The sequence below is a fragment of the Aotus nancymaae genome, unplaced genomic scaffold (assembly GCF_030222135.1).
Source record: "Aotus nancymaae isolate 86718 unplaced genomic scaffold, 86718_ANA_hifiasm-v0.15.2.pri h1tg000020l, whole genome shotgun sequence".
In the NCBI taxonomy this organism is placed as follows: domain Eukaryota; kingdom Metazoa; phylum Chordata; class Mammalia; order Primates; family Aotidae; genus Aotus; species Aotus nancymaae.
Window position 1 is genome coordinate 8,279,880 of NW_026988432.1, and position 26,712 is coordinate 8,306,591.

The 26,712-nt window shown below is 36.7% G+C and overlaps 1 protein-coding gene across 1 annotated transcript in view; it reads right to left on the bottom strand.

The window, feature by feature from the left end:
• Window positions 1-236: 236 nt before the first annotated feature.
• The window catches only part of DOK6 (docking protein 6), a 448,396-nt gene continuing 421,920 nt past the window's right edge, over window positions 237-26,712 (bottom strand). Inside the window, exon 8 of the mRNA XM_064379032.1 lies at window positions 237-8,039. Within this exon, the coding sequence (XP_064235102.1) occupies window positions 7,900-8,039 (140 nt within the window). The 3' untranslated portion in view covers window positions 237-7,899. The remainder of the gene's footprint in view (window positions 8,040-26,712) is intronic.

A 26,712-nucleotide genomic window follows, 5' to 3' on the forward strand; every position in this document is an offset into this window, starting at 1 on the left:
CCTGCCTTGCCCTCCCAAAGTGTTGGAATTACAGGCATAAGCCACCGGTCCCCGGCCTGGATATCTTTTTACTAGTGTCGTTTTCAGTATTAATATTCTATAATTCCTTCAAACCAGAGTCAACCTAATAAAAATTCAATTATATTAAAAGATAGGGTAAGGAAAACATTGGAAATATATAATAAATTATATATATAAAAATATATAATAAATATATAAATAATTATTTAATAAAGGACCTTCTTTCACTTTATTTTCAAAATCGCAAGCTAGTAAGTGAAGGAATAAGTAACATTTTAAACATTAGCAGAATGTGATTGTCAGAATTTTGTTTAATTACATAGTTACATTTCATCACATGATAACAAAAATATAAGAAAACCAAGTAATATTACAGTGTTAGCATTATTAAATAACTTGTGGACAAAACCATCAGTTTAGTTGTTCAAAATCTCGATCATGCAAAGTTGTGATGTAAAGTAGGATTTTTGAACTGCTTTGCCTTTAAGTGATGGAGCAAGTTTTAATATTGCACAACCTCACAGCAATATCATTTGCAAATTTTTTAGAATTATGAATAAGACATTGGTAACAATAGATTACGTTTATTTATTGATGGTTAAGATAAAAACTATGACTTCAGAAGAAGGTAATTCTTCAATTATGTATTTCATGTATTTTTACCAAGGGGAAAAATCACACGGACAGATTTAAAAATAATTTAATTTCCTAATTTTATTATTGCCTCATTATTATAATATTTTCTGTTCTGCCAGAAATTCACATTTCAGTTCCAGGGACAGCTGTTGCTTTGCATCTCATCCCAAAACATAGTTCAACTAATTTTTAAGTACAGATGTCCCCAAATTATCATTTATCTAGGAGAGATTGTTACTAAAAATGAAGTATGCCAAATCATGTATTTTCCAACAGAAGCAACTTTATAATGGGTGTTTTATTTCTTAACAAGGGCCTAATGTCCAAAGTTATTTCTTATCAAAATGATCATAAACATTAGATTGAACCAACTACAAATGACATCCCTTTATAATATACAGTATAAGACTTCACAAAGTATATATAAATTAATTAAATAAAGATTTACAAAAAGCAAATATATAACACATAATTTAATACATTTTAGAGATTCATAGGGATAAGGATTTTGCAGGATGGGGTAATTCTGTGTGGACCTATTAAAGAAAAGGTAACATCAGTGGAACACACAGAGTGGGTCAAAAGCCAAAAATGTGTGTGTGTATGTGTGTGTGTGTGTGCGTGTGTGTGCGCATGCACTAAGGTTGGGGTGGAGGGGCCTCTGCAGGTCTTGGAAAGTCTCCTATCATCTGCAGTAAAAATGGAACTGGCTTTTATGTCAGGGAGCGGCCTGAGTTGTTGATGTCATTTATGCACTGCCTGCTAGAACTAAAGCAATACAGTATCTTATAACTGGAAAGAATCATACTCTGTTACAGGTTTTCACAACAAAGTTGGAGCTCCCCCACTCTACCCACTGATACATATATATGTATGTATGTCTTTTTTTTACAAGAGTAAGCATTATTTCTTGAACTATGCACTATACATGTGAATCTGAATTTGATTTTAAATTATTATTTCATATTGACTTATATTTTGTTAATTTCTGATGGATATTTAATATCAAGATACTACTATCATTTTGTTCTTTATTTTCCCTGGCTTTCAGTCCTTCTGTAAAATAGTTAATGTTATCTGGAACTACTTTCTCAACCATTTTAAGATGTTTTCTTTGAGAGAAATCCTGCAGTGACTTAAAAAAAATTAAATCAATCATTATCTCACTTTCCTTCTTGGCCTGACTTTGGGTTTCTGAATATCGGACCCCTGATAATAAGCAACTCTTCTGAGGCTGTGGGTCTCCGGAGGGAATTAACTATTCAATCCCAACATTAGCACAGCTACAGGTTGAGGGTGTAGACCTTGCTCCTTTCGATGTTCAATTCTGTGCTGACAGAAAGGGTTGATTTTTATGCTCACAGTCTAAAATCATCCTAAAAGCAGGAAAGAGTGAGGAGCTTAATTGTTTCAACTGCTAACATGGGCCCAAAAAAATGATTAGAAAATTTAAATCCATTCATTCTTCTGACAACTGGAATGTGGAGTTCAGACTAGGGAAACAGGCATAGAAGATCACTTAAAAAAAACTTACTAAACAGAATTGTTAGAGGAAATATTTCTACTACAAATGTAGTTTTTCTCCTTCAAACATTAATATTTACAAGATGTTAAAAATATTAAGGTAGGAGGAAAGTGTCTGAAAATTACAAGTAAAATGTGGTTTTCATATTATTTAGCAATTTTAACATATTTCTTATTTATCTAAACTTCAGCTAATTTAAATCATTGTCCACTGAAGTTTATAAGGAAAAACTTGATGTATAAGGTATTGTCATGTAAAAAAGTCATTTCTCCAATTTTTGTTGATACTGGAAGCTTCTTGAGGCTTACATGAAAGAATGTAGCCCTGATGTTATCAGTCATCCAACAAAATTGTGACAAATGCCATTAATAATGACACCATAAGTGCTAGGAAGTGATGATTCTAAAATTTATAATCACAATTGCAATGTGATTATGATCAATTAGTAGGACTACAAAACACAAACACCTGCTTATTTTTTTTTTAGTTTGACCACCACTTTAGAATAACTAAGACTGAATTTCAAAGAACTGGATGACAATATATGAGTAAATAAAGCTTATACCAATCATTCATGACCTACCAGAAATGTATGAATTGCCCCATAATACATCTCTATTGATATAGTTGGTGATGAGCTCAGCAAGAGTACAGGCATCTGAAAATCTGGGAGAACACTTAAATGTACAAGGGTTTATTTATTTCAAGGCCATGTGGCATTTCTCAGCTCCCACTATGTCAAACTGGGAGACGTCATGGAGCCAAGAAAACATTCCTAGATTAGGAGCCTGGAACTACGAGAAATGATTCTTGGCTCTTTCTTGGCCTTTAAACAAATTACGGCATCCATGGGTTTCAGTTTTCTCCTGAGGAAAACATAAAGTGGGACTTTTATTCTACATGACCTTTAAGAGTGCCCCGAGATCTAGCCAGCATTCCACCTGTGTGGACAATGTGCCCCAATCCCATAAGAGTCTATAAACTGTTTAGTGCTTCCTCTGCTGGCATAATTACACAAATGCTACAAGATTCACATTCTTGAGTAAGAAAGAAAGGATTTGTGGCAGGTCTACAGAGAAAATGTGGGCAATCTTTCAAATATGTTTATAAAGGATGCACACATGAGAGTGTTGATTTCATCTCACAGATCCAGCCCTGCCCACTAGTCTCATCAATAATATATATTCATTGTGCAATTCAAATGAGGCTGGCTATATAAGAATGATTCTCATATTCCTGAAGACATATTTTACTGTGGGGACTTGGTTACGTATTCTTTTGTGTTAAACATTTTTCACTAAGCTGAAAGACGAATCTTTGTTGGGAATGTAGTGTCTTCCTGTAGTGACCTTAAGACATAATGCCACAGATGTCCTCTGTAAATTGCATACTTAGTATGAAGCAACAGGAAGAAGGCCAAGTCCATGACACAGGCCTCAGGTTAGAATGTTAGAAAGGTAGAGACCAAGTGTTACTCTGGACATTTCATTGTATTCTTTATCATTTAACCTAAATTGTTGCCTTCAAGACTAGTTGCCATCCTCCCTCTCTCTCCTTTCCATGGGAAACTGCACTTCATAAATTTCATAGTCTACAAATACACACTCCATAAATTTCATAAGGTAAATTTGTGTGGCATATCATCCATTGTTAGCTATTAATGCATATCCAGTGGCATATCTATTTTGAGAAGGCTGTGTTTGGGAGATCATATAGTTAATGACTGAAGTAATTTGAAATTGCAAGGTATTTATAGACATGTTCATATCACAGGATTAGAGAAACATGTATAATTTTCACTCTGTGCAGTCTTCAGTATAATATTTTAAAATAAAACACAAATTGTTAAAGCCCTAAATCTCAGTCCCACTAGATGTATACTGCCCATTTATTGTGCTGTGCTATAATAGTCAAAACTGGAATACAGTTTTTTATGAGAACATCATTTCCTTAGCTTGTTTTCACTGTAGCACTAATGGCCGATTTGAGTAAATGGCTCAAATAATCTAGGGAGTAGGGTCCCCATGCTTTTTTTTTTTTTTCAAAGTTTGCTGAGATACTAGCCAAACAATGAGGGGCACACATCGATTTTTATGATGTGTTTTTAATATTTACAATAAAGATACTACATGTAATAAACTGGATCTGTAGGAACTATGACTAACAATGTAAAGTTATTTATCAGTCCGCTCTTTCCATACTGAATAGAAGCTGTAAGAGGTTCACCATTTTATAGGTGATGAAAGATTTTCAAACATAATTTCCCAATGAAGACAGAGAAGAATTATACAAGATACTAGGACTAGTGTTCTAGTTACTAGTTGGTAAAAAAGGTGAGGTTTATTTTTAAAAAGTATGTTTCACTCAATTTCACATGCTCTATCAACAGCATCTTCCCTAATATATATTTTTCTTATTTTATTAATTTCAAATTGTGGCAGTGGCCAGAACCTATTGATTCATACATATTTGCAAACTGCATAAATAAATTAGTTCTGAGTGCTTACTGTTTGTTCAATAAGTGAGTGAAAGATGTGTTTTCTTTTCCACCTCCACCCCCACTCCCCAGAATAGGAAACTATTGGATCAAAGTTGTTTTGTACTTTTCTGCATTTTAAGTGTAATGTCATGTGTCAGTCATGTTTACATTAATTAATATTATCAGAAGAAAAATTTGGGGACATAATAAATAAGTTCTGTCATGTAATCTTTCAGTGAAATGGATACCTCCTAGTCAGAACTATTATTTCTCATGTTGGGTTCCTTTATCATTGGTCTCTTACAGCCTGATGCAGAAACGGTGACCATCTGTTTATCTGTACAAATCTGAATGGAATTCAAACTGAGTCACTTTCAGAAGGAGCCATAAGGTATCTTTGGTTCGTAGTAATTCCTCCGTCACATTGAAAAAGACACATATTAAATATATAATACAATTTTTGAAGGGAGAAATGACTTACAAAGTGCAGAGGCATTCCCAGTCAAAAACCTACGAGCTCAAGCGAGTGGTATACATATCCATGACCCTTCTGGTTGCTCCAGTGAAATTGATTTTATGAAGTTCCAGGAGACTGGCACAGTGACTTTCCATCTTTGGTTTTGGTAGAAGATTTATCTGTTTGCCATTTTTATTACAATGAACACTGCCTCATGTCAAGTTTATTAGGTTAATATAAATTCTCCTATCTGTTCATTTAGCAGTCTTGACTCAGCTACAACTGTGTGTGTACTTGGAGGAGTATGCTAGAATAAAGACCCAAAAATATACCATGAGAGAAATTATAGCATTATTCTCATGGTGATGAGATCTGGTTAAAAACTTGGGAAACAGATTTCTCTCTCACATACTCTTTGTACGACATTATTTTCAGAATGAACTGGCCCAAGGTTACGCCTGATCTTTGGTGCTCCTTCAGTTATATTCATGGTAATGATCAGAACCAAATGGAATTCTTGAAGCAATTACATGCAGGTATTTGTCTCCTAAGAAATAGACACAAGAGCAGACTCATCTAATTAGCAGAATCCCTCCCTGGACTCGCTGTTAGTGCTTCCAGCACATGAATAAAGCTGAGATGTGAACCAGGACCCCTGAGGGCCGTTCCCCATAAGTCCCTTGTAGAAACTTGTGGTGTCTAAGCAACAGCTCGACTCAGTGAGCCGGCGAGAGGCTTGCTCTGAATGTGGCCCCACTAGGAACTGTGCTCAAGTGGTCTCAGCTGGGAGTTGCTCTGGAGTATCTCGCTAAAGGCATTTCAAAAGTAAATGCCATGTACTAAAGAAATTCAGAAGTGTTTAACCCCAAAAGCTGTGATTTCAAGGAAGGCTGTACAGTTGTAGGAACCAGTCATCTGCTCCTCTGCTGTGTCAGCAAAATTCACAGTGCAGAGAACTTGGGTAATTTTCTTTTTATCCCTGAAAGCTTAGGATAATTATTTTTTGCAGCCACATTAACTCTTATGATTAGTATCTTGATGGGGTTTTCATACCTAGTGGAGTGATTTGGAGAGCCTAGATAGTTGCTGTAAGCGCACATTTATCTAGGAGAGATCGGAACCACTTTTATTTGGTGGTAATTCACTGAAATGAATTGTCAGTCTGCACTCATGCTACGGATAGGGATGAAAAGACAACTCATCAGAGATCAGCAAAAATGGTACCCTTTCAACAGACTAATTTTGATAGTTTAAAAAATTTTTCTATTAAGAAGAAAAAAACTGAGTTTTCATCTTGTATGACCTGGGCTCACTATTCTTTAAACCCACCCTAGAGTATTTGAGAGAGAACCATCTTAGGCACAAGGCATCAGATGATTCAGGCAGGATAATTTTTAATTTTACTTGTTAAGTCCAAAATTAAGGGCAAATATATCTTTGTTGACCTGAAACTCTTTCAGTTCACGTGGAAATCATTACTTCCCTTTAAACACTGTAGGTTCGTAATCAGCTTCAGGGATGATGAAAATTACATTTGATGCATTTTTTTCTTATAATCTCAGACAACCTGTGTCCAGTAAACGAAAATAGAAAGCCCTGAAAGTTCTGGTTACACAGTAAATCACAAGCCCCCAGTGGTTTTCTGAGAACAGCATCTATGACATTTTAAATATTCATATCCACAAACCTGTGCCCATTTTGTTCTTCTCTTTACTGTAAAATAGCTGAGTTCTTTTTAAGTGTATTCTTTCTTTCTTAAAGAATTTTTCATCTAGAACCTCTCTTTTTTCTCAAGGTTAAATGGAAGCTGATCAGTGTTCACACAGAATCCACCTCACGTAGCTCAGATGGATGGCCAAAGGGAGCAACATTGTCAGTGACAAGGAAACACTCACCAGAAAGACAGTGCGTGACGTGATGTGTAGGACAGCTAGGCTGCTGCTTTTGCTTCTGAAGGTTCCCCTCTTCATATTTTTGATTACCCTTGTCATAGGAGCAGACTGGATTACATATACTTTTGCTAATAAGAAGCCTTTTTTTTACAGCACTATTTAAAAAATAGCTATTCAACATAACAATCTTAATTTTGGTTTTCAACAATTTAAGTGAGTATAATCTGTCACCCTCAGCACATGTTTGATAAATACTTGTTATATATAGATGGATATAGCAATATCCATATTTGTACACACACACGCACGCACGCGCACACACACACGAGTAGAGCTACAGGGCCCTGCTTAATAGTGTGTTCTGAATTTCATGTTCTCTTAATTGTCGCTGGGTTTATTTATATGCAGTTATGGTACCATTTGTAGAGCTTACTGGGTGTGTCCCTGTCAAAACTTTAAAAGCCGCAGAGCTTGTGGAGGGTCACCATTATGTCTAAGAACAGACCCTGTGCTCAGATGGGAGGACTGCGCTGTGAGGTCAGTGAGAGGTGCCCACCACCCAGGCATACCCCAGCGTGGGCAACTTTTTCCAGTGCTGAGGTTTCTGCTACTGTCAGACCCAAAGAATTGTGTTATTTAAATAACTTCATACGATTTGGATTCTATTTATGTAAAACATAGATTCCCCCAAAGAAATTCAATAAATAAAGGACTTAGCCACTGAATCAAGGAAGCAGAACTCCAGTTTTTAACCTTCCAATGGGACTGGGGCTAGACCCGACCCATTTCAATTTGTACTGCAATTGGTCTTCCAGGAGGCAGAGGGTGCAATGACCCCACCGACGGGTTCAGGACAGACTGTCTCTCTGGTCAGCAGTGGCTCTCTGTGTCATTGGATGAGGCTAGAGCTGTAGCTGAATCCGTAGCTGCTGGACCGTGACAACGGTTGCTGGGCCTCTTCATTCTGCTCTGGGGCATAGCTGGGAAATGTCTGTGCACGAGACATCTTTGACGCACCAAACCCATGACCTAGAGAGGAAGAAAGGAGACCTGTCCTAAGAAACAGATTCAGAAGCACAAAAGGATAAAGACTATCTCTATCTACCTATCTGTCTACCTATTTATTTTTAAAAACAATAAACAAGGCAGCAGCTTTCATGTCTTCAATATTGAGCTCAAGGTAAGTTGGGAAAAACTGAGCAATTTTGTTGCCCTGATCCTTGATGAGTTAAAATGTATTCAGATCTCAGTATTTCCTCCAAACGTACTTTGCCAAAAAGTCTGGATGCCAGAGAGCTCGGTAGATTTTCTAGTGAATCTCAAACTTCTAATATTCTTCAACTTTTGAAATAAAAGCGGAAAAGCTTTTCCCCAGAAAAAGCTGTTTTTGATGGAGAGCCTATAAGCTGCTTTCTTTTCCTTTATGCTCAATTGCAGCATACAAAAGCAAATTACACACTTTCTTAAAATCTCTGGAAACAGGCAAGCTATGCTTTATCCTAACCAGTAACCTTATGAGGAAAAGGCTTTTACAAAGATAGAGGTAGAGATTCTGACTTATCCTAGCGGGTGCGTGAGTCACCGTAACTGAACTCACTTCCTGATATGGTTAACCCAAACAAGCCCAATGGTTACCAAAATGGCCTGAAAATTAAATTCCATACAAAATACGGTTTAAAGGAATTTCTATCTATGCTTTTGGTTATTCAGCTGCACCCCTGCCATGAGAAATAGTCTGTCGCAGACCAGAATCAGAAGTGATTACCCAAAACATATCAGAATGCTAACAATGTACAGAGAAAAATATGCATACTAAGGCTTCAGGTGAACCTTCCAGTCGTTTCCTCATCTTTGTTTCTTCCCCACTCATCCTTTTTAACCCAGCAATTATTCTTCATACTTGAGAATGATTTGTATCTAATGGATGAGCTTAGTGGGAGAAGAAAAATAGATGTAGTAAGTCACGTTCTTTCCGAGTTTCTATTTTACCCAAAGGAGGGGCTGTGCTGAGTCTGATTTGTGTGTTATCTGATCGCTTGGGCGAGGAACACAGAGAAGACAGTCTGTTAACCCCGAGCACCGACCATCTATCTCTGTCTCAGGCTCCTCAGGTGGCTCTGTCCTTGGCAATGTCAATCACTTTAAGCCTGTTTTATTGCCAGGTGTGTTCGGCGCCGTGGAAAATATTCTCTCAGTGTGGGAAGCTTGGGAGGTAGGGAGGAAACTCAAATGAACTGGGTGATAAAAGGCTAATTAAAACGGAACCACTTAACCACTTAGTGGCAGAACCACTTAAACGTCAAAAAACTGAGAGAAAATTCTTGCATTAAAAAAAATTATTTTAGATGCACTATGTCCTGGATTCTGTTGCTGTCCACGTCAAGGAAAGCATACCAGGCTCATCAAGAGGGGATCAGAGAAAACAAGGGCTTTTCCCCGGCACCTCCTGCCCCACGCCCCTGGCTCTGCTGGCGCCAGTTCTCTGAAAGTTCCAGAACTTTCTGCCCCACAGCAGCACCTGCAAACCCTACTAACCCTTCCCTTCCCTCTCTCCCAGGGCGCTGTCCCGCTTTCCTCCCCTGGCCCGCAGGCCTGAGGGTTGTGATGCCTCCTGCTGTTTCACATGCTGACGTTTTCTCATCGGTTCCCCCGGCTCCTTAAGCAGACGCCTCGCCTCATCAAATTCTCTTAATAGCTTCAGCTGAGTGCATCTTCTTTCTCGCAGGACCCTCATGATATAGTGAAGGAAAAATGAAGCAGGGCAGAGGAGGGGAGGAGTTAGAGAGTTAAAGGATGGGTTAAGGCATTGGTTAGGAAAAGCTGGAAGGGGAGTTAGGGGCGGGACCAGGGGAGGTGCTAGGGGAGGAGTTAGGGGAGAGACTAGGGGAGGGGCTGGGGAGAAGCTAGGAGAGGAGTTAGGGAGAGACTAGGGGAGGGGCTAAGTAGGAAATAGAGGCGGGGCTAAGGAGGAGATAGAGGAGGGGCTAGAGAGGAGTTAGGGGCGAGGCTGGGGAGGGGCTAGGGAAGGAGGGAGAGACTAGGGGAGGAACTAAGGACAGGAGGCTAGGGGAGAAGCTAGAGGAGGAGTTAGGGAAAGATTAGGGAGGCTCTAAGGAGAGACTAGGGGCGGCACAGGGGAGGGGGATAGGGGAGGAGCTAGAGGAGGAGTTAGGGAGAGATTAGGAGTGGATGTAGGGGTCGACTAGGAGTTGAGCTAGGGGAGGAGTTAGGAGAAAATCTAGGGGTGAGACTTGGGGAGGAGTTACAGGGACTAGGGGAGGAGCTAAGGTAAGAGCTAGGGAAAGAAGCGGTCAGGAAAGTAACTAGGGGAGGAGTTAGGGAAGCAGCTAGGGAAGGGATTAAGGAAGAGGGGAGGAGCTGGGGGAGGCTCGAGGGGAGGGGCTAGGGGAGATTTTAAGGGAGAGGTTAGAGGTTAGAGATGGGATCTCTGGAGCTAGAACACCAGATATATATGTGGCCTCTGCTACTTACTAGCTTGTAACCCGTCGTAAGGGAATTACTTCATCTCTGGGTTTCTCAGTTTCCCTATCTAAAAATTCTGGATGATAATAGTGGCACTTAGCTTATATGATCCTTTTGAGTATTAATAGATTACATGCTGTGTGTTGTCACCATGCCACGGGAGTATCCAAACAGGATCGGTAACTAGGGAGGTCGGTGAAGGCCTCCCTAAGGAGGTGGCATTCTGGCATGATTAAATGACAAAGTTCTGATACACTAAGCTGATATGGGAAAAAGCACTTAAAAGTTTTAATGGCTGTATCTCTTACCATTGACTCTAGATAATATTTCATAGTTTCTGTAATTGGGGATACTGGCACTTACCAGCATAAGAGAACTGGAAAGTCTAATATTAAGATAACGCTCCTGGCCTTGGTTTTATTATAAACAGTTTTAGACATATCTGAAAGAGAACAAATGCTGGAGCACCTTTGATTCACATTACTTGTGGGGTGAGAACTGAAGCTTAAGTTGAAAATTCAAAATACGCTTTGCCTATTAACACAGTTTTTTAAATCCTAGAATCTTAGATGTAAATAATCATGCGATTACTATTTACAATAATCTATTAAAACAATTCAAGGCTCCACAGGAAAGATAAAGTATGGAAGGTACGGCCCCTGACTTTCAGAGTCCACATGCTGTTCTGAATGATGGCCAGAGACAGACAACAATAAACATCAAATCGAGAGTCCGTACAGCCAGTGCTATAGAGGGTCACAGAAGAAAGCCAATGGGGCTTAGAAGAACATGTTATAAAACTGTACACATCACTTCAATAATCACAAATAGCTTCCCCTGCAAGTGTCTAAACTCCCCCACTACCATGGGCTTTTGAAACAGACAGATTTGAGTTCTTCCGTGCCTTTTGGAGCCTCATTTTTTCTGCATGGGGAGAATAAGGTATTTTGAAGATTGAAATGAAACAACATGTAGGAAGACACTTAGTGTGATAGGTACTCAATAAATGTTAATTTTCTTTTTTCTGCACTAAAGGGTCATATTCTTGCATTTTTTCCCTCGACACCTATGCTTTCTCCACCATCTCAATATGCTGTCCCTCTTGCTATGATTCAAATTTGTCCTCAAAGTTCATGTGTTGAGAACTTCATTTTCAATGCAACAGCATTGGGTAGTGGGGCCTAATAAGAGGTAATTCTGTCATGAGGGCTCTGTCATCATGAATAGGTTAATGTCATTGCCACAGAAGTGGGTTGTCACAGAAGTGGCTTTGCTATAAAAGTGAGTTCAGCTCCTTCTTGCTGTCTCATCCTGTCTTGCCCCTTAACCTTCCACCATAGGATGATGCAAGCAGAAAGCCCTTACTAGATGTGGGCCCCTCAATATTGGACTTCCTGGCCTCCAATAAATATATGTCTTTTCTTATGAATTAGCTAGTCTGTGGTATTCTGTTATAGCAACACAAAAAAGACTAAGACATTCACTATGACATACTTAGAATATTTTCCCCTTCAAGGTCAACATTGCTTTCCTCACCTCCTCTGTGAAGAATTTCTAGTCTAATTAGAAATTAAATGATGATTTCTCTTACTGCAACCATTTCTTTACAAATAATTCATACATGATGCTATTTAATACATATTACAAAAATAGCCTACTTGAATCAGTACTCTATATATGAAGGTTTTGTAAATGCTGTTTGATTTTGGCAACAATGAGTATGAGAATAAAAGAGACAAATAAATAAGCTGTTTTTTTCAACATTCATTTGAATTATGCCCATAGGCAGTGTTGATGGAAGCAGAACAAAATAAAAATCAACTTTGTGTCTTAAATGAAAAACCTGATGCAACAGACTTGCTCATCTCACTATACAAGGACTTTAGTTAAATGATTCCTAAACTTTTCCTCCAGATCACCCACCAAAGACAAATAAGGTGAATATGTACCTTTGGAATCTGAGGGATGCTACAATTTAAAGGCAATAAAATTGTTAATGGTTATTGGTTTATTTTAAAAGTCTTGTTACCTTTTCTAATCTATTGTGTATTGATGTTTGTTTTAATAGAAAATACTATTTTCTACCCATGTATCTAGGTAATGTTGACAATCTGAGGGAAAAAAAGACCATATCACATTTATCTTGTAGTTCAAGTATACTCTGAAATGACACATACCACCACTACCCACCAACTTCTCACTGGGTTATGTATACATGCCCTAGAAATGTAGTCCCATTTCATGAATAAGAAAATATACTGGCTACAGAGACATTTAAAACAGTTGCTTTAGGCCGGGCGCGGTGGCTCAAGCCTGTAATCCCAGCACTTTGGGAGGCCGAGGCGGGTGGATCACGAGGTCAAGAGATCGAGACCATCCTGGTCAACATGGTGAAACCCCGTCTCTACTAAAAATACAAAAAATTAGCTGGGCACAGTGGTGCGTGCCTGTAATCCCAGCTACTCAGGAGGCTGAGGCAGGAGAATTGCCTGAACCCAGGAGGCGGAGGTTGCGGTGAGCCGAGATCGCGCCATTGCACTCCAGCCTGGGTAATGAGCGAAACTCCGTCTCAAAAAAAAAAAAAAAAAAAAAAAAAAAAAAAACAGTTGCTTTATTCCACCAAAATTACATGACCCTCTCTCTAATTCCAGGAACTCAAGAGTATCATACAATAAAAGCAAAACCACTCTAGCCTTAAAAAGCAGCTTCCCTGCTGTGTCATAAAAACTCTGAACTAGTAATGAACTAGAAGGAGCACAAATTAAGTAGAAAATAACAATCAAATTGAAATGCAAGACCAGAGATTCACATTATGAATGGAAGAGAAAATGGAGAATGACAGCACGTTGTGAATATCCTCTCCTTCCTGAGGAATTAAGAAACGCATTGTTGCTGACACAGAGTGACCGCCAAGGATTCCCTTTTTGCTAGCCTCAGATTTTTTATCTTACTAATACTGATATTCTGAAACATGTATAGAATGTGTAATAATCAAGTCAGGGTAATTGGGATATTCGTCATCTCAAACATTTATCTTTTTTTGTGTGTTGGGCATATTGTAGTTCTTCCAGCTATTTTTGAAAAATACAATAAATTATTGTTAACTATAATTTATCTACTACACTGTGGGATACTGAAACGTATTCCTTCTATCTGACTGTATTTTTGTTTCCATTAACCAACTTCACTTCATACCCTTCTTCCCCTTTCCCTTCCCAGCCTCTGGAAACCACAATTCTATACTCTATCTCCATGAGATCCACGTTTTCAGCTCTCACATGTGAGTGAGAACCTGTGATATTAGTCTTTCTGTGCCTGGCTTCTTTCACTTAACATAATGACCCTAGTTCCATCCATGTCACTGCAAATGACAGGTCTCATTCCTTCTTATGGCTGAATAGCATTCAATTGTGTATATGAACCACATTTTCTTTATCCATTAATCTGTTCATGCGCATAGGTTGATTTTATTTCTTGGCTATTGTAAATAGTGCTGCATTAAACATGGGAATGCAAATATCTCTTTGACATACTAATTTCCTTTCTTTTGGATATATACCTAGAAGTGGGATTGCTGGATCATATGATAGTTCTACATTTCGTTTATTTTGAAAAATCTCCATTTTATTTTCATGATAGCCATACTACTTAACATTCCCACCAACAGTAAGTAGGCATTCCCCCTTTTCCACATAGATAGCATTTGTTATTTTTTGTCTCTTTGATAATAACAGTCTAAGTGGGATGAGATAATATCCCATTGTAGTTGTGATCTGCATTTCTCTAATGATTAGTTATGCTGAGCTTTTTTATATATCTGCTTGCCACTGTATATCTTATTTTGAGAAATGTCTATTCAGGAGTTTGCTGATTTTTACATTTTGCTTTTTTTGGTATTGTTTGAGTTATTTATATTCTGATTATTAATCCCTAGTCAAATCAATAGTTCGGAAATATCTTCTCCCATTCTGTAGGTCATCTAATCACTTTGTTAGTTTTTTTTTCTTTGCTGTGCAGAAGCTTTTTAGCAAGATATAATACCATTGGTCTATTTTGCTTTTGTTACCTGTGCTTTTGTGGTCTTACTTCCAAAAATCTTCATCCAGACCAATGTTCTTTAGCATTTCCCCAATGTTTTCTTTTAGTAGTTTCATAGTTTTAGGTATTACATTAAAATCTTTGCTCCATTTTGAGTTTATTTTTGTATGTGGTGAAAGATGGGGATTTGGTTTAATTCCGTGTATAAATAATGAGTTTTTTTCAGCACCATTTATTAAGCAGACTGTCCTTTATGTAGAGTATGCTCTCAGCACCTTTGTTAAAAGTGAGTAGGCTGTAAGGGCGTGGATTTATTTCTGGGTTCTCAACTCTTTTCCACTGTTCTGAGTTCCGGTTTTTTGCCAGTACCACCATGCTCTTACTATGCCATTGTAGTCTACTTTGAAATTGGATAGTGTGATGTCTCCAGCTTTGTTCTTTTTGTTCAGGACAGCTTTGGTTATTTGGGGTCTTTTGTGGTACCATGTAAATTTTAGAATTGTCTTTTCTACTTCTGTAAAGAATTCACTTGTATTTTGATAGGGATTGCATCGAATCTGTAGATGGCTTTGGGTATTATGGACATTTTAACAATATTGATTCTTCCAAACCATGAACATGGAATATCTTTTCATTTTTTATACTCTTCAATTTCTTTCATCAGCATTTTATAGTGTTCCTTGTTGTAAATATGTTTTACTTCTTTGGTTACATTTATTCTTACGTATTATATTTGTATTAATGGCACTTGTAAATGAAATTGTTTTCTATATATTCATAGCCATTGTAAGTGAAATCACTATCTTTATTTTTTTTTCAGATTGTTTGCTGTTAGTGTATAGAAACACTACTGACAGGCCATAATGAATAAAGAGATTGAAGCAGTAATAAATGTCTTCCACCAAAGAAAAGCCCAGGACCTAGTGGAGTCACTGTTAACCTTTGCCTAACATGCAAAGGAGAATTAATACCAGTTTTACTCAAACTCTTTCAAAAAAATTGATGAGGAGAGGATACTTCCAAACTTACTCTATGAGGTAAGTATGACTCTAATACTAAAACCAAAGACAAGAAAAGAAAGAGAAAACTACAGGGCAATATCTCTTATGAACATAGGTTCAAAAATTCTTAAAGTAATAGCAAATAGAATTCAACAATACATTAAAGAGATCATTCACCTTAATCAAGTGAGATTTATCCTCAGGATGATTAAAAATCAATAAACATGATACATTACATCAACAGAATCAAGGACTAAATTAAAACTACACAATCATTTTAATAGATGCTATAGAAGCACTTGATAAAATTTCACATCCCTTCATGACAGAAAACCCTCAACAAATTGGACATAAAGGGAACATATTTCAACCAAATAAAGGCTATTTTATTGAATGTGGAAAAATTTGAAAGCCTTTCCACTAAGAACTGGAACAAAACAAGAATGCCCACTTTTACCACTTTTATTCAATATAGTACTAGAAGCCTTAGTCAGAGCACTTATGCAAAAGAAAGAAAAAAAGAACATCCAAGTTGTAAAATAAGTCAAATTATTCTTGTTTGAAGATGTTATGATCTTACATTAAGAAAAATCTAAAGACTCCACCAAAAATCTCTTAGAAGTTAAACACAAATTTACTAAAGTTGCAAGATACAAAATCAATGTACCGTATGTTAATTATGCTTAGAAATACTAGGACTTATTGCCAACATCTTTTCTATAAGCTGTATCTGAATTTTACTCAATTTGTTTTCATTGTAAGTCAAACCAGACTATTCTGGTTATGAATTGATCGTTATGCTCTCCTAGAGTGCTTCTGAAATTTCTTTGGAGGTCTCAGGCTCTCAATAGCTTCATGACCTTAAATAGATTTATTTGTTGGGTGTATCAAGGCTCACGTTCAGCACATTTGAAACAATAGGGAATGAAGATCAATGGTTTCAACCCATAAAGACAGTGATTTAGAAAAGCCATAATATAATAACCACTGTTTGTTGAACATATATTTCATGTAGATCCAGTGCTAAGTACTTTAGAAATCATATTTTTAAAAATCCTCATATCAACTCTGTACAGTGAGATTGCATATTGTGATGGATTTTATGTGTCAACAGGAATGGGTTAAAGAATGCCCAGATAGCTGGTGAAACATTATTTCTGAGTGTGTCTGTGTGGGTATTTGAGGGGAGATTAGCATCTGAATCAGTAGACTAAGAAGATCTGCCCTTACCAATGTGGGCGGGCATCATCCAGTCCATTTGGATAGAACAGAAAGAGGAGGATGGCAAACTTTCTCACTGTTTGAGCTGGAACAACCATCTTCTTCTGCCCTCAGACACCAGAGCTCCTGGTGCTTGGGCCTTTGGACCATGGGACTGACTCCATGGGCTCTCTTTGTTCTCAGGACTTCAGACTTGGACTGTGTCACACTACTGGCTCTTTTGGGTCTCCAGCTTGCAGATGGCAGATCATGGAACTTCTTGGCCTCCACAATCAGGTGAGCTAATTCCCACAATTGATCTCCTCTTAGTTATCTATATGTATACTATTGGTTCTGTTTCTCTGGAGAACCCTCACTCATCCACATGTAAAATAAATTAGAAGCCCAAAGATATTTAACAATTTGCCAAGCTAGATAGTGCAGAAGGAGTCAGATCTAGGTTTCCTGGAAACAGAAGCCAAAGCATTGCCTTTAACATGTTCTACTTTTTCTTATAAGAGCTCTTTAAACACTTGGGTCACTTTAGGATACAGCACAGCTTCAGAGAAGTAGTATCAGGTTTCACAACTCAATGCCTTAAGACTTGATTCACATACCTTTAAAATGGCAAAGTGTGTTGCTGAAGAACAAAAAACATTCAAACAAGTAAAGCTATGTCTTAGTCTGCTGGGGCTGCCATAATAAAATATCACAGACTGGGTAGCTTAAACCACATTTGTTTTCTCAAAGTTTTATAGGCTGGAAGTCCAAGATGAAGGTGTTGGCAGGGTTGCTTTCTGCTGAGGCCTCTTTCCTTGTTTTGCAGATGGCCATCTTCTTGCTGTGCCCTCACACGGCCTTTCCTCTGTGTGTGGGCATGTCTGCATCCGAATCTCCTCTTCTTGTAAGAATACCAGTTGTATTAGATGAGGTTCTATCCATCTGATCTCATTTTACCTTTCTTATCTCTTTAAAGATCTTATCTTTAAATACAGTCATATGGATTTAGGGAGTCAACCTATGTATTTTGGTGGGAATAAAGTCAGTCCATAACAAGCTATAAAAATCAAAATAAATCAGGAGATATTAACTCATGACATCTTTTGTTTTTCTAAGGATTGTTTTCTTTTCTTCCAGCTTTATTGAGGTATATTTGGTAACAAAAACTGAATATAATTAATGTATACAATTTGGTAGGTTTGGATGTTGGAACAATTATTTTCTTGACCTTTTCTCTGGGAGATATTTGTACTTGTTTGTGAAATTATATAATTTGGATTAAAATTACATGCAGTGATTAAATATGGCATGTAATTTCTGATTCTTCAAATTGTCAAAAAATTTTGTTTAATATAATGGCTGTCATATGCCACTATGTTTCTGATATAAACTGTCAAATTGCATTGCACTAATTTATATTTCCACCTAGTGGATATAAAAGTAGTTTAACATTAGATAGACATAGATATTGTCAGATTTTAAAAAACATTTTTTTTCATGTTGAATACAAAAAATTGCATCTCATTGTTTAGTTAATTTCTTTTTTTCCCTACAAAAAGAATCTAATTTTTTGTGCCCAAATTTGTGTTTTCTGGGTTTTGTGTCTTGATAACAAATATTTCTTCATTGCAGTAACATTAAAATATTTTCTCCTACTTTCTTCTTAATACTTCCATAAATTTCTTCTAACTTTACTCATTAATTCATTGGGAATTTATCTTGGTTCTCACCCTAAGTTAAGGATTCCTATGTTGTGTAATGGTTAATAGTATAAACTCTAAAGTAAGAGTATTGGTTTGACTTCCAGCTCCACTACTTACTAGATGGGTGAAATCCAGAAAATTCTTTACTCTTTCCCTCAAGTTCCTCAGCTGTACAATGGCAGTCATAATAGTTTCTACTAATAGAATCATGTATTAAATGAGTTAGCACATAATTGTGCAGGATAATAGTATATTACAATAGTGTTAGTTTTTGTCCTGTTTAGAATTTTTAGAAGTGTCTCTTTGTTTCCAGCATTTTAAGCTTCATAATGAAAAACTGTATTTTTTTTAAATTAAGGAACCAAAGTCTCTCATTTTCAAGAAATATTTCATAATTATTAAAATAATTTTCTGTTAATTATTTCCTTCCATTTCTCTGTTCTCTCTGCCTCTCTTCCACATCTGTTCTCTTTTCCTGGATCATTTATTATTTACATGTTCAAGTGCTGTACTGATCTGGTGCTTTTCTCATCTTGTCTATTTTCATTCTCCTTTTTGCCACTTTACTATGTGGGAGATTTGTGATTTCCTTAACTTTATCTTTGAGATTTACAGAATTAAAAAGCATTCTATTACCCAAATATTAATTTACAAATGCTTTCATTCCCCTTCTCCCTTCACTCCCTCCTTCTCCTTTCTCTAACATACATACTTTATATGTATATATAATATATATGATATATATCATATTACTTATGAGGTAAACAAAAAAGAACCACAGCTTTGGGGATGAAAGTCCCATTATTATTAGCAAAAAGGTATTGCTAATAATAATGGGACTTCCATCCCCAAAGCTGTGGTTCTTTTTTGTTTACCTCGTAAGTGGACATGTAACTATTCTTTACTTATATCTTTAAAACTTAGATAGAAATATTTGAATGGAAAAACTGCATATCATTTAAGTTTATGTAATGCTCGGCCCACAGTTATAAAAAGACTGGTAGGTTAACAACAATATTCAAACACTGAAAAAATAGTGGATATAATATAGTTCATAATGCTTTGATTTGTCTTGAAGATGATTTAATTTGATTCATATAGAATTATATTTTAATAGCTATTTTATACATTCTCCATAATAAAAAGTCTTATATCTCCTATTTTAGTCGATATAGCATTCATTTATTTCTGTTGTTTGCATTTAATTTCTCTTGTATTTTAATTATTGTAATTACCTAGTAGGATATTAATTTTCTACAACTGTGATCTCTTTGCAAGGCTTAGCTGAATTCTTTACTATTAGCAAACAGAGAATTCATTTGAATAATTATGGAGTTTATAAGCAATCTGTGACAGCCAAAAAATGTTTAAATATTAAAATGGCATCATCTAAGTGAAAACATAAATAAAAATTCACTAATGTCGATTAACAAGAGGAATGGGAAAATATTTTATTATGAAAAATTCAGGTATTTAGTTTTTAAACTATAAACTAGGCCTTTTATTTCTGATATGTGATTAGATTACTTTTTCAGAGATCTGGGAAGCATTCTGATAATCAGGAACAACATTTTGACTTTTTACATTTGTAAATAGTCCCTTTGTCAGTCTAGTAAGGTTATAATGCCCAAATGGTCATGGCTTTAAAACTTTTTATGTTTCACCATTATGAATTAGGCCCAAATCCAAATGGTAAGTAGTAGCTGATGAGATTGGGAATGGAGAGGGAACCAGTCATGGAAAGTTTGTTATACTCTACCAAACAGATTGGATACTTTTTTCTAATAGGTGACAGGAAGCTTTTGAATGATTTTAAGAAAGCAAGTGATTGGATCAGATGTATGGTTTGGAAGCTCATTCAATGGGACTATCAAGTAGCTGTTTTCATCTCTGTTTCTACTATACTATATCTGATGGATAACAATTTAGCCTTAGATCAAACAATTTTTTTTTATGCAAGACTAGTACAAAGATAAAAAGAAGCTTCTGGTTTTATTTGCATTTTCCAAGGTTTAGTAATAATTCTGCCTTTTCTGCAGCTAATTAGTAATCCTCTAGCATCCAATAGGAGAGTTGAGAATTGCTGACATACTGGGGGCAGAAGGGTTAGATGTGGTAGGGAACTAAGAAAGTTTATTCTTACTGAGAAAAAATCTGTAATTATTTATCCCAGTTAAGTTCATGACTCTAAGGTCTGAAGTGTACCAGGTCATGGCAATGAATGGGTTTGAAGTGGTTCGTAAACTATTTTTGTTAAAAAATTTAAAGGACACCGGGTACAGTTTCTTATGCCTGTAATCCTAGCATTTTGGGAGTCCAGAGTGGGAGGATTGCTTGAGCTCAGGAGTTTGAAACCAGCCTGGGAAACATGGTGAGACCCCATTTCTATAAAAAATACAAAAATTGGTTGGCATAGTGGCACATGCCTTGGTCTCAGCTACTTGGGAAGCTCAGGCAGGAGGACAGCTTGAGTCCAGGAGGAGGTTGAAACTACAGTGAGCTGAGATCACACCACTGCACTCCAACCTGGGTGACAGAGTGAGACCCTGTCTCAAATTTTTTTTTTAAGAAAAATAACTACTATAACAAGGCTGTCTGATTTGCTTTTTTTTGGAACACACACATACACACAGACACACGCAGGTCAGGTTGTTAGCACTATCGTCTAGTGATTATAACTTTTGATCTGCAATCACATAAGTTTCTAACTTGTGCAAATGAAATACAAATGTATTTTTAGAGAAAATGCCGTTTTTTTGGTAGACAGCTCTTTCCAAATATAAATCCTGTGAAATGATCGTAGAAGAACCTTGTTAGAGATGAGTGAAGCAACTCAAACAAATGTGTCTCGTGGGAGCTAAAAGTACAGAGTCATAGAAGGAAGGCACCAGGAAGATGCTGATATAAGAGAATGGAGAACACCCCTGCTTCACAATTTTCCTTCATCTTTTCTTTCCTTTTCTTCCTTCCCCCCCTCTCTTTTACAGCACTTCTCAAATGGTTTGAAGAAAATCAATTCTTGGTACCAAGGATGAAAAGGATTCATTTATACTTTTATCATATTTTCAAGGATTTAGTATTCCCAAGTTTCTTTATTACATTTTCAAGTACACGTGTAATAGTTATGAGAAAATAAAAGCTGAACTGTAAGTCACTGAGAGTAGCCCCACACCAGTGACTTTGGGTTTGGCTGGAATGCAGGCTTAGCACATTCTAGCTGTGTACTGCAGGGCAAGTTCTTTCTGCCACAGTGAACTGCAGTTTCCTCATCTGTGAGCTGAGCTAGTGACAACTGACTTGTGAGAGTTTAATGAGATGCTGTATTTAAGGTTTCTAGTATAGGCTATTATATTTATTATGCTTAATAAATGGTATCTATTATTACATGAGTTTGACCATATCATTTGCTCCAAGCAAAGGAGAGTAGAAATGTAATTCTTAGAAAGAAAATTAAAGAGAAGTTTAGATGTGGTTGTGAAAGAAATGCCTAGTAGACCAGAGATGGGACCTTGAGTACTGCTTATACTGACAAACTTACAGACTTATGTGACTTAAGACTTCAAGTGAGTTATAATTTAAAACATTTAAATGGTTCCAAGAAGGTTTAGGAAGAGGACCAACATGGCAAAATACTATAACTTTTAGATGTTTTGAAGAAAAACTGGGAAACATAAAAAGTGACACAGAACATAATTTGGGGTGCAATAGACTTCAGTTTGAGTCCTGACTGTGCAACTGAAGCCTGAGGTTCCCCTTATCTGTAAAATGGGAATAATATTAGTAACTACCCCAGAGTCGTGAAGATAAGTGAGGTAATGTAACTAAACCCACGAATAAAGCCCAATATATCATATCAATAACTGCCACTTGTTTACTTTTTATGTAAAACGTGGGTCTGGTTGCTTAATTTGTGAAACAACTAGGTTGTGTTAAAATGAAGAATTTTGTTTTCCCAAAAATGGAAGTGGAGGTTAAAGGTAAGCTGCTTTGAACTTTTGCTTGGACAAGCCCAACACCTGGAAATCTTAGAGCTGTAACATTCCCCATCTCCTATGACAGAGAATGAGGAGCTTTCAAAATGAAGAAAACCCAGCTACTCAGGAGGCTGAGGTAGCAGGAATGCTTGAATCCAGGAGTTCAAGTCCAGCCTGAGCAATGTAGTGAGACCCTCATCTCTAAAAAGTAATAATAATAATAATAATAAAATGAAGAAAACCTTCAGGCCTCTCCAACTTGGCATTCAATTGAACAGGAGAGCATAATCAGGAAACAATACTTGGCTATTAGCAACAAGTAGTACTGTATTTCATAACTGAATCCATTGTTCTTCCTCACCCAATTTCCCTTTCCTGCTGGGCTTACTGTTTTGGTAAGTGGCACACATCCATATAATAGCCCATGTCAAATAACTAGGAGCCTTTTTGATCTCTCTGCTTTTTCATCATTTCCTCTCACACCATTGGTCATCAAGTCCTGCACAGTCTATATCCTTAATACCTCCTGAGTCCATCCATTTTTTTCATACTCGACCTTGAATTTCTCATTAGGTTTGTAGCTGCAGCCACTCAACTGGTCCTCCTGCCCACAGTGTTCATCTTCCCCTAATTCGTTCTTTACTAAAGTGATTATGAACATCTGGTCATCTGTCTTCCCATACCTTTTTAGGATAAAGGTACTACCTCCCTAGCAGAGTTTTTAAAATTCATAATGGTTGGTGCCAAGGACATGACTTGGGGGTTCTTTAGTTAAGCTCCACATACACAACCCATCAGTTCCACTCTTCTTTACATAGTAAAAACCTATGTAAAAACAGTGTTATTGCTATGCAAATAATGGTTTCAAGACAAATCCTCCAGGGCTCCCTTCTGACCAGGTTGTTAACCCTTAACTAACTCTTTTACTACTTTATTTGTATTTCATATATAGATATGAAATACATAAAACGCACGCGCGCACGCGCGCGCGCACACACACACACACACACACACACTCTCCTAAGGACTCTTAGTGGTTTGAAATGTGCTGACTTCTTCAGCCTCAGCTTTCCAGTACCATCCTGACACCCTCTGCTCTAATAGCCCTCTTAGAAGCTACACGTACTTTCCAGAAAAAGCAGGCTCTCTGAGCTGTGACATGGGTTTCTTTCTTTACGAGGAACGCACACCCTCACATTCATTTGAACTTCAACTCCTACCATGCTAATTATCATTTTTTTCTTTAAGAATTTATCTAGGAAGCCTTATACACTCTTCCCACCATCCTGCCAGCCTGAGTTAGAAGCCACTCCACTGTGTCTGTTAGCAACAGCTGCATACCTCTATTTCATCTCTCATCTCCTTGCATTTGTGTCTCCTCTATAAGATTATGCTGGGTTGAGGAGAGGAAACTTATTTACCTTTGTGTCTTTGGAGCCTTGTGAAATGTCAGGCACACAGCAGGCACTCAATAAATATTAATGAATAAAACTTTGAAAAATTGATGCGGTAGCTCACTCCTGTGTACACAGACAGAGTGGAACACAAAATGAAGCACAGATGTCTCATCTTTCCCTGCACATTTCTGATTGTTAATCATTACCTGTTGAATCAAGGTACTTTAATTATTTAGCCTGATCCTGACATGGGGAAATGACAGTCCTTTATAAAATAAAAATGTAAAAATACTATAAAGCTAAAAGTGATTGTCAATGTATGCTATAGGTATAAAGGTGAGAAAAAGAAAATTACCATTTCTTTTTAAAACACTTTTATAACTTCATTATAACACATTGGTCCCAACAAGTGTAACAATGTAAAGTATTTTTAAAAAATCTAAACAGATATATTTAGTGAGAAAATGAAGAATGTTTATTGGTAGACTGTTCTTCATGAATCTTTTGCATTTTTGCATGTTTTGTGAGCAAAGGCAATGACTGCCTTGTTCTGGATTATCTTTTTGGGGATATGTAAAGAAACATAGGACTTCAAAGGTCTTCCTCTGAAGCAAAAGGAAGATTTGTTTATTCCAGTACAAAAAAGATAATGTCTCTTTCTAAGGGAAATATCAGGCTTGATTACTGCCCATTATAAAACATTGGGGTTCCTCAAACTTGTAGTTTCTCTCCTGTGATACAACCTACTGCATGTGCAGGTGCCACCTGAGCATTTTGCATAATTTTGTGGGAACTGGGACTCAGGAGACCATTAAAAAGGCTAACGGTCTGGTTAATGCAATTGCTGTGAGTAATAAACTGCCCATTGTCTTTGACACTGGAGTCTCATGTCTTCTGACAACATCCATGAAACTGACAGGCTGATTTGTTAGCTTACAAGTAGGGTAAGATTTAAGACCCTTCACAGTTCTTGACAATGTCAATAAGTAGTGATATTTAACAATTCCCATGTTAAAGGTGGAGCCTTCAAAATTTTTGCTGGATTTGACATTTACTCATTATTTAGTAAGACTACTAAGTTCCAGTGCCATCCTTTCTTGATATGAAATACGTATCAAGTTTTCATGAGATAATTTATATAATAGTGACCAACTGGATAGTTTCATAAGGAGAGTGGAATAACCTCACGATATATAAGAAAGAATGAATGAATACAATGTTGTTTTCACTAGAGAAAACAAAATTGGGTAAGTGACCTTCTTTCCACTGAAATTCATAGACTGAAATAAACTATTAATTACAATTGACTTCCAGTAAAGATAGTTAGTTACCTGAGAAGGTTGTTTAAATTATTTCTCATAAGACACATAGAGTTTTGCTGTTGTGATTGTTTTGATGGCAAGAGTCCTCAAAGAATTTTCTTTAAAAAAACAATAGCATGCTATCAACATAAAGATGAAATGGAAAAAAAAAATCAGAGACCTCATTTGATTTTCACTGGGGAAAAACTATTTTAGGACAAACACAAAGAAGAGAAAATGAATGACTCCTATGGTTTTAGAATTAAGGTTTTATCCTGTTGAAGCCATTGTTAAAAACAGTGAAGCATGTTTTAATTCTGAATATAGTAAATTGTTCTTGAAGATTTGCTGCCCCATAAAATTGCTCTAAGAGACTACTGCTATACCACAATAGGGTACTTTTAAAGATGGAAAATAAAGAAGTTACAGGGTAAATAGCCTATAAACTGTGACGGTTAACAATCAGAGGATGATTCACTAGAGAATATATCTTTTATCAGAATTCTTTTGTTAAGAGAGCTTCTTTTTATTCCTTTCCTTGCCGCCTCCATAACAGACAGTTAGTTGAACTGAACCAAAAAGATGCAGACATAATGTATTTTAGGGAAATCTGTTACTGGCTGTTAGAATGTGCAACAGAAAGCAGAGAAATGTGGGTCCACATAGGAAGTGTGAAGCAGGGAGTATGAGCAGCAAGCTGAGACTCAGAAATGCATTTCCTCTTGGCAACTTTCAATTACTGACTTGTCTCAGGATTCTAGACCTAACCACTGTCTGTAATTTTCATAGCATGGTTGACATGATTCTATTAACAAAAATATGATAATGTAATCAATGAATGGCCAATTATTTTTTTTTAATTTAATTTTAAGTTTAAGTTCAGGGGCACATGTACAGGTTTGTTACATAGGTAAACTTTTGTCGTGGAGAGGTTTGTTGTACAGACTATTTTATCACCCGGGTATAAAGCCTGGTACCTATTAGTTATTCTTTCTGATCCTCTCCCTTCTCCCACCCTCTATCCTTCTATAGGCCCCAATGTCTGTTGTTCCCCTCTATGTGTCCATGTGTTGCCATCATTTAGCTCCCACTTATAAGTGAGAACATGTGGTATTTGGTTCTCTGCTCTTGCCTAAGTTTGCTAAGGATAATGGCATCCAGCTCTATGTTCCTGCAAAGGACATAATCTTGTTCTTTTTGGTGGCTGCATAGTATTCCATAGTGTCTAGAGTATGTTATTTTGATATTTAGCAACTGTAGGTTCTAATGATATTTTCATATCACTTCTGTATGTTTAAATTTATATGGTAATACTGCTTTACATTTCTGGATGGGAAGATATATGAAATATGGCAAGTTTAAGGCCAAATGATCTGTTACTCTTTATTCTTAGTATTAATCTTTACAACATACAGAGATGATCCCATGCAGAGGCAGCTTGATTCTTGCTTGAAGTCTACTGCTGTGTATTATTAGAAAAAACTATTTGAGATTCTGCCTTTTGCTTTCTAGGGACAATTGCTATTTTAGAGAGATTCATTAAGTTTACATATATAAAAATTTATGTAGCAGAAAATATAAGCATTATAATTTTTGTTCATTAAA